Source organism: Gavialis gangeticus, unplaced genomic scaffold (genome assembly GCF_001723915.1).
Source record: "Gavialis gangeticus isolate Ggan-Ray unplaced genomic scaffold, GavGan_comp1, whole genome shotgun sequence".
NCBI lineage: Eukaryota > Metazoa > Chordata > Crocodylia > Gavialidae > Gavialis > Gavialis gangeticus.
In genome coordinates this window covers 36207774-36215791 of record NW_017728995.1, presented here as the reverse complement: position 1 = coordinate 36215791, position 8018 = coordinate 36207774, and the positions used below count along the sequence as shown (strand labels likewise).

General features: G+C 48.8%; 1 protein-coding gene across 1 annotated transcript in view; it reads left to right on the top strand.

Annotated features, from left to right (window-relative positions):
• Positions 1–7361, top strand: part of LSG1 (large 60S subunit nuclear export GTPase 1) — a gene marked incomplete at its 5' end in the record, with an annotated part of 29807 nt that extends 22446 nt beyond the window's left edge. The window contains 8 exons of the mRNA XM_019503068.1: positions 831–1007; positions 1749–2177; positions 2452–2553; positions 3157–3300; positions 3679–3802; positions 4047–4126; positions 5075–5248; positions 6799–7361. Of these exons, the coding sequence (XP_019358613.1) occupies positions 831–1007; positions 1749–2177; positions 2452–2553; positions 3157–3300; positions 3679–3802; positions 4047–4126; positions 5075–5248; positions 6799–6978 (1410 nt within the window). The remainder of the gene's footprint in view (positions 1–830; positions 1008–1748; positions 2178–2451; positions 2554–3156; positions 3301–3678; positions 3803–4046; positions 4127–5074; positions 5249–6798) is intronic.
• Between the last annotated feature and the right edge of the window lie 657 nt (positions 7362–8018).

Genomic DNA, 8018 nt, shown 5'->3' with positions numbered 1-8018 from the left:
TTTAGGTGCCAAGATCTGGTAAGTTAAGTGAAGCAAACCACCGGGTCTCAGATTGTGCATTCAGCTGTGTTGATGCATTGCCTGAAGCCGTCTTCTCTTACATCTAACACATTGTGGCCTGTGTCTTCTGTGCCTCAGATTCATGTCAGCATAGATTATTTCTTCTTGCGAATGTTCTCCTGGCCTCAGCAACTTTTTTCCCCCCCCCCCCCCCAAAACCCTCTCTGATAGCTCAAGCAGAAAGCAATGCATTTGGAGCCAGCCCTGCAGATATATTGTCTGCTTCTCTTTCCCTGTTGCTAAGGAAACTCGCTGTGTAACAAGATGCTGACTTCTTTAGTTCCTGCTGCCGCTCTTTATTATCCACTTGAAGTCCTTGCTCTCTGTGGCTCTGCTTGTTTCAAGAGTTGTGTGGAACCAAGCCAAGGGGTTGCTGTTGTAAAAATGTGAAGCAGATATTGGGGACTGCAAAACCAACAGCCATTTAACAGCCACAGCCTCTAAAATGACGTGTGGTAATGAGACAGCAAAATAAATATGAAAATGGAGGATCAGGTGTGGTCACCATTATTTCACAGCCCTGAATGCCTCTTTGCCGCAGCTGTGTAGGCAGTGATGGGCTTGCACACTAAAATACCAATTGTCTGGCTCTCTGTGCTGTAGTTGCAGTTATACATGTACTTTGCATGTGCCAGGCCCCACTAGATTACTGGTTAGCCTGGCAGTATGGATGCTGAAGCTGTCTGGAGCATACTTGCCTTAATGTATGTGGCATGGTGGGTGCGCAGGGTCCCAAATCGGATCCTCTGCAGCCTGTGTGTTCTCTCCAGGAGCGTTACGTGAAGGAAGTGGAAAGCGACAAAGAGAACATCATCCTGATAAACAAAGCGGACTTGCTGAATGAGGAGCAGCGGGCAGCATGGGCGCAGTTCTTTGAGAGCGAAGGCGTTAAAGTCGTGTTTTGGTCAGCCTTGGGAGAACGGGTGCGGCTGAGCACTGCAGCTAAGGTAGAGGAGGTGACTTCTTTGTGCTGAGCACACTCTGGGGAGTCGCAATGACTGAGGTGTCCATGTAGCTGCTCTGCTTGCAGTGCAACTGAGTGCTCAAGAAAGCAGGATGTTTCTGCTGCCCGGAGAGGGTGTTGCTTGTGTTCACTCTTGCTGCGTAGTTACAAAACACCGCTGCAGCAGCAGATAGAGACATGTCCACAAAAGCCTTCGTGAAGTGAAGTAGCGTGTCCTTCAGTTCTTTTATCACACCATTCGCAGCTCCTTTTTCATGGCAAGTGAAAAGATAAGTACTGTCGAGCCAAGATGTGAGCTAGCTCTGAGGGGTTCAATGAATAGTACTAGAAACAACTGGTTGGCTGGCATAATGTGATGGAATTGCCTTCTAGGCTGGGTGCTAGGAGGGACATGCATGTCCAAACAAAGCATTTCCCTTCTTCAGGGAAGCAATGGTGCATAAGGGCAATCCTGAAGTAGTTGGCAAAATGTCTTCTCACACATTGAAATGATCTGCTCCCACTTCAGTTATCCTATCTGAATAATGCTGCATGTGGGTTTAACTGGCCCTGTCCATTTTAATAATGGTAGTTGGCTATGTAATACTCTGTGTATTCTACCTGGCAGTGATGGGGGTGAGGACGGGGCGTGTCTGAATGGGTTTGTACAGCACAACACACATTGCCTGCCAGGCTTCTTGTCTTCCTAGCTGTTTCGGGGATGACACTCTCACTTTTTATGCAGGGCCTAGAAGTCGAGGGAGCAGCAGAAGAATCCAGTGACTGTGAAGACAGAAGCTCCAGTGAGGAGGAGGAAGATGGAGCTGTGCAGAATGACACAGATAACCTGCACCCAGAGTATTCTCTGTGTCTGGGAGACAGAGTGCTGGGCAGCGAGGTTGACGATGATGACAGTGAAGAGTATGAGGACTGTGAGGAGGAGGAGGAGGAGGATGCCTGGCAAACCTGTTCTGAAGATGAGGGTGGGGACGAAGTAAATTTCTCTGCCCCAGGCTGGACAGGAGGTAGGAGCGAGAGGCACGGCCCTCAGTTGGTGCCGAGCAGGCCCTTCAGCAACTTCAGCCACCTGGTTCAGAGAGAAGAGCTGCTGGAAGTGTTCAGGTTGCTACACACCGGCAGGAAGGCGAAGGAGGGAGAGGTCACCATTGGGCTGGTAGGTTGGAAGCGGGGCCTCAGATGGACCAGCTTGAGGTCAGTTTAGCACTGGGGCCTTCCAGGTTAAAACAGCCCCCCAGGCAGCATGCCTGGAGCACATACCACCAATGATGTTGTGCACAGTGGCCTTCAGGCTTTCTCTGGAGTGTGGTGTTGAGTGCCCGCTGTGATAGCTAGTGCTGCGATAAAAGCCTCAGCATCAGAGGTCTGTGAAGAGCGTGGCAGGGTCCTACTAATGTGTCCGTGTTTTCAGTCCACTTTCTGTCTTCTAGGTGGGTTATCCCAACGTTGGCAAGAGCTCAACAATCAACACAATCCTGGGAAACAAGAAGGTGTCGGTGTCTGCTACACCTGGGCACACAAAGCACTTTCAGGTATGCAGTGGGGTCACATGGTATTGGGGCCCCTGAAGAAGGCTGCAGTGTTAGGCAGCTTGCCTCTGGGGGTGCCTAAGCACTCTTGGCTCACTGGTCTGAAGGCTGTGTATAGTTTCTTGCTTGTGTCTTGTGGGGCAGTCATGATCTCTGCTAGCATTGCTTAGGAAAGACTGATGATATGCTCCCCCGTTCAGTGTGTGACTCGAGCTGCTGTTCCAATGACAGTGTTGTGCACACCCCATTCTATCTCTCTGAATACTTGGCTCAAAGTGAGCCTCAGTCAGAGCTGAGCTTTGCCTGGATCCCTGGAGGTCAGGACTTCAGGGCTGTCATCCCTTGTTGTCCAGAGTGGCTGTTAAAAACCCTGGGGTTACTGCAGCTTTGCTTTCCTCGCCTGTTGTCTCTGCACTAGGCAGGCTGGAGGCTCTGGCTGGTGATCGCAGTGCCATCACTGTCATGTTGCAGAACCTTTCTCACCCTCCATCTGGAGCGTGTGTATATATGTGTGCGCACATGCACTCTGTGTCCTTCCCCACTCCCTCTTGCTCTTGTGTGTACAAAAGCAAGACTTGGTGAGCCCTGCTTTTATCTGCTGCACAGACCCTGTACGTAGAGCCTGGCCTGTGCCTCTGTGATTGCCCCGGTCTGGTGATGCCATCCTTCATCTCGACAAAGGCAGAGATGATCTGCTCTGGAATTCTGCCCATAGACCAGATGAGGGACCATGTCCCACCCATCTCTCTAATATCCTTTGCTTGGGGTTTGGTACAGATCTGCAAGTGTTAGATGCATACCAAGACTTGGGTGTGGAAAAGGCTATGTGGCAGCAGGGCTGTCGGTGTCTTTTGAGATCCATGGTGTTATAAAGGACGGAAATAACCCCAGTATGTTACCATCTTATCCCACTTTGTGGGGGTTGCAGGTGGTTGTTTCCCAGGTTAGCTTCATTGTGGAGGTTTGTGCCTTTTTTCTGTTTCAATCTTCAAACCAAAGTCCCCAAGATGTTCTTTAAATGTTCTCTTAAAGTGCAGTCTTGTCGCTGGGTTAATTAGCATGACCTCAGACTGTGCTGTTTGTACACGTGCAGTGGAAACCAACACATGGCTTCCTTGACTAGTCCACATTTGCCAGCATATCCCACGACACATTTTAGAAGCGACCTATGGAATCAATATCATACGACCCAGAGAAGATGAGGATCCTGATCGCCCGCCCACAGCTGAAGAGCTGCTAACTGCTTATGGATGTGAGTAATGGTGCGCTGCTGTAGACTGAAATGTTCTCTCACAGGATTAAAGCTTGTGGGACTTGGCTTGGGTCTGAGTATTAACCTCCGCTCCACTGGCCTGTGCTGGGGAGAGAGTATGGGGCAAGTCTTCCAAGTTTAGTATCACAGCACAGGGCTTCCTCCCTGGATGGCATGTTCAGGAAGCAGTGGAGAACCTGCTGCAGAAGCTCTCCGAATCGTAACCTCCTGCTCCGTCTTTCAGACATGAGAGGCTTTATGACAGCTCATGGGCAGCCGGATCAGCCAAGGTCGGCCCGTTACATATTGAAGGATTACGTCAGTGTAAGTTCTCCCTGCACCGGTCACCTTTCCTGCTGGGCGCCAAAGCAGCTTTTCCATTATAGAAGTAACGAGCTCCATAAGCAGGGGGCTGCTTCAACTAATACTCTAGTACAATGTATCTCAACCCTTCTAGACTTGAGGGTCCCTTGGAAAATGCTAGCTCTGAGCTGCCACTTTACTCTTTTTAACTACAGAAAGTAATAGAGCAGTTCTTCAAGAACTCAGGAAAACTGCAGCAGGACAGAGATTTTTGTAACACTGGATTCCTGTTGGCAGCCTCTGGGTTTATTTTGTGAATCGTGTTTGCACACCAAACAGTGCACACATTTGAGTGGCACCCCACAGCACCCCTGAAAGGATCTCAAGGCACCCCAGAGTGGTGCAGGACCCTGGTTGAGAATCACAGCTCTAGCACGTGTGATCAATTCAGGTATCAAGAGTTTTTTTTCTTTTTAAAGAGAAGAAAAAGCAAGGGAGACAGGGTCTTAGTGCTGGATATTGTTGGGGAGAGTATGTGATGCCAGAAAGATGGAAGCTAGCTGCACAGTAGAGTGCATCTGTGAACTGCACAACTCACAATAAGGAAAAGGAGTGTCCCTTTGACTGTAGTGGGGCAGGTGCTGACTTGATTCTGGCCACGGTCCTGTCCTGATGTTGATAATTCCACAAGCTGCTAGAGAACCTCTCAGCAGGAGGTTGCAGAGTGCTTTTGTGGGATCCCTACAAGGCTGTCATTGAGCATATTTACAGCTGGGTGAGCAACCACTTGAGTGCAACTTAGCTGGCCAGAATTGGAGTGGGTCTATGATGGAGCTCAGACAAGAATGCAAGAGTCCCCACTTTCTGGTTGCAGCTGCTATCTGTGGTTATCCCTCTTATCTTGAGGGGTCTGTCCCTGTTGCTGTGGTTTCTTACCAGGAGAATAACAGCTATGCATTGTTCTTGCAGGGTAAGCTGCTGTACTGCCATCCCCCTCCTGGCACTGACCCAAAAGACTTCCAACACCAGCACAACAGATGTACACAGAGCAGAGCCATGCAGGGTAATGCAGAACTGAGACCAGAAAGGAATCGGAGGGCAAAACAAATTGAAAATGTTGTGGACAAAACATTTTTCCATCAGGTATTTTGGAATTAATTCCCTGGGGGCAAATTGCCTAGCACTGGCTGTCAGCATCTTTAACGGTAACCAGAAACCATAGTTCAGGAAGGCATTAAATGCAGCTTCTGAAGTTACTGGAGCAGTTACTGGAGTTCTAAATTGTCAGATCTAGATAACTTTGCAACTAAGAGTTTTTAAAAGAACTAGCCAGAGTGGTCAGGATTGATGTTGATCTTAAATCTTGGAACCTCAGGAAAGTTTCAGAGTATTGGAAGAATAATTAATTCTGTGCCAATGTTAGCAAAGGATAAATGGAGTGATCTGGTTAACTTTGTAGGCCTGTTAGTTTTATCCCAGCCAAAATAATTGATTGCTTTATACAGGATACAACTGATAGAGAATCAAATGAAGGCAGCATAAATAAGGTGATGGATTTGTGGATATTCCATCTTGTAAGGCTAGCTGTGTCTCTCTGATACAAAAGGCTGTGGATATAACTAGAAAATGCTTGAATGACACTGATTTAGAAACTCAAGTGGTACAAAATTAACAGAGCCGGTCATGAATCTGTTTGAACATATGCTAACTGCTCAGTCTCAGTGTAATGGTGATATGGGGAATCTTCATCAAGCAGGCACATTTCTATTAGGGTCTGGCAAGGATATGTTCTTGCCTTGACAATATTTACTGTTTTTATCAGTGACCTGGAAGATGCAAATAACTCAGATTGGAGGAGCGAAAAACGGACGAGGAGGGTGGGTGATGACAGTGAGCCAGGTGCAAGCACGCTGTATGTGTGTCAGTAGAGCCCAACGTGAAGTCATTCATGGGGAAACACAGAACGAAGGCTGGAAGTGGGACCCTGGAAAGCTCTTGGAGGACCTGGTGGATGAGCAGTTGGGCATGCGCTGTGTGAGACACTGGCCAAAGGGCAGATGTGGTAGTTGCACCTGGAAAGAAACAGAGCTATTGTGCAGATGCAGGGAGTTGTGCTACCTCTGCATTTGTCATTGCAGTGGTGCCCTGGTTTCCACAGTGCAAGCAAGACACTCGTATGTTAGAGAGGGTTTGTAGAAGTGCCACAGGAATGGTTAAGGGACTGGGAGGTCTGCCTTAAATGTGCCCCTAGGAGCTCAGTCTGAGTTGATCAAGAAGGGTGTGAGCTGATTTCCCTATTGGGAGCTGAAATTTGACAAGGAGATTCTTCAGTCTGGCGGATGAAGGCACACGACACACTGGCTTGAAGCTGGTGCTGGACAAACTTGGGCTCCAAATAAGATGCATGATTTCAGCAGAGGGCAAATAACTGCTGGCACAACTTGCCCCAGCCTGTGGTGGCTGCTGCAACACTGGGAGAACTGAAATTGGGACTTGGCACTTTTCAGAAAGGTCGGCTCTGGTTCAGACAGGAATCAGCCCGAGAAGGCGTGTGGCTTGTGTGATTCGGGAGGTCAGGCTAGGGGATCATCATGAGCTTTGCAGCTGCTGAGCTGAGGGCTGGATTTACCTTTGCCTGACACTTAGAAATAATTACTGTAACGATGACAGTTTTGCAAATGTCTGTTCCCCAGGAGAATGTCCGTGCTCTGACAAAGGGCGTCCAGACTGTGATGGGATACAAACCTGGCAGTGGTCCCGTGTCCCGAACTGAATCTAGCTCCAAGAACGAGATGGGGAAACCCTGGAAAAAGCATGGGAACAGAAACAAAAAGGAGAAGGTTCGTAGGCTCACCAAGCACCTGGATGCCTAGCCACAGTGGGGCAGAGCGGACTGTCCAGGTAGAAATGACAGTGTCCTGTACATTATGTGCACAGACTGAAGCTGCAGGGATAAGCCAGCATTAGTGCTTTGTGCCAAAACACCAGCCGTGTTGTGGGCAGACCAGGGCAGGTGGGTGAGATCACATACTGCTCTGAGCCCCTTCCTCCTGGGAAAGGGACCAGGCTCCCCAGGAGCAGGTTGGTTTGACCGTTGCCAAGAAGTCGGCCTTTTTGCTGAGTGTGGATGAGGTAGTCTAGAAGACTTTGGACATGGACAAGGCCTCTTACAGCTGCTAGGATTTAAACAAACCCCTACAAAACCATGATCTTGCATACTCAATTTTTACTGGATAAAGCTTGTTTATATTTGAGACGCCTCTGTCTGCCTCGTTTCTTTTCTTTTTACTTGTGTAGCTTATTTTCTGGCAGTCGCTTCTTCCTGCCTTCCCTCTGCCTGCCACTTAGTTCTGGGGAATGTAAAGGTCCATTGAAAGCACCCTTTGCTAACAGCTGGGTCATGACAAAGAGGCAGGAGAGTCTGGAAACTCACTGATTTCTGGCAAAGAAGGAAAGAACCTCACATAGGGTGACAGGAGCCAGGTGCTGCTTTCACTTCGCTGCTGACGTGCTAGTATAAGAGTTACATTGCTGTACAAACTTCCATTGACTTCTGAGCCCTGAGACCCTGTGACGAAGTCTCCTAGTCCTCATGTCTGGTCTGTTACGAAGCTGAATTTGATGTCCCGTAGGTGTCCCTGTCATACAGTCTCATCGAACCTCTGATACCATGTACTCATCTAGATGCAAGATAGACTATAGTGGAAATACCATAGTTTCATAGTTTCTAGGGTTGGAAGGGACCTGAGCAGATCATCTAGTCCGACCCCCTGCCACGGCAGGAAGAGCACTGGGGTCAAATGACCCCAGTAAGGTGGTCATCCAACCTCCTTTTAAAAACCCCCAGGGTGGGAGCCTGCACCACCTCACTTGGAAGCTGGTTCCAGACCCTAGCCGCCCTGACCGTGAAGTA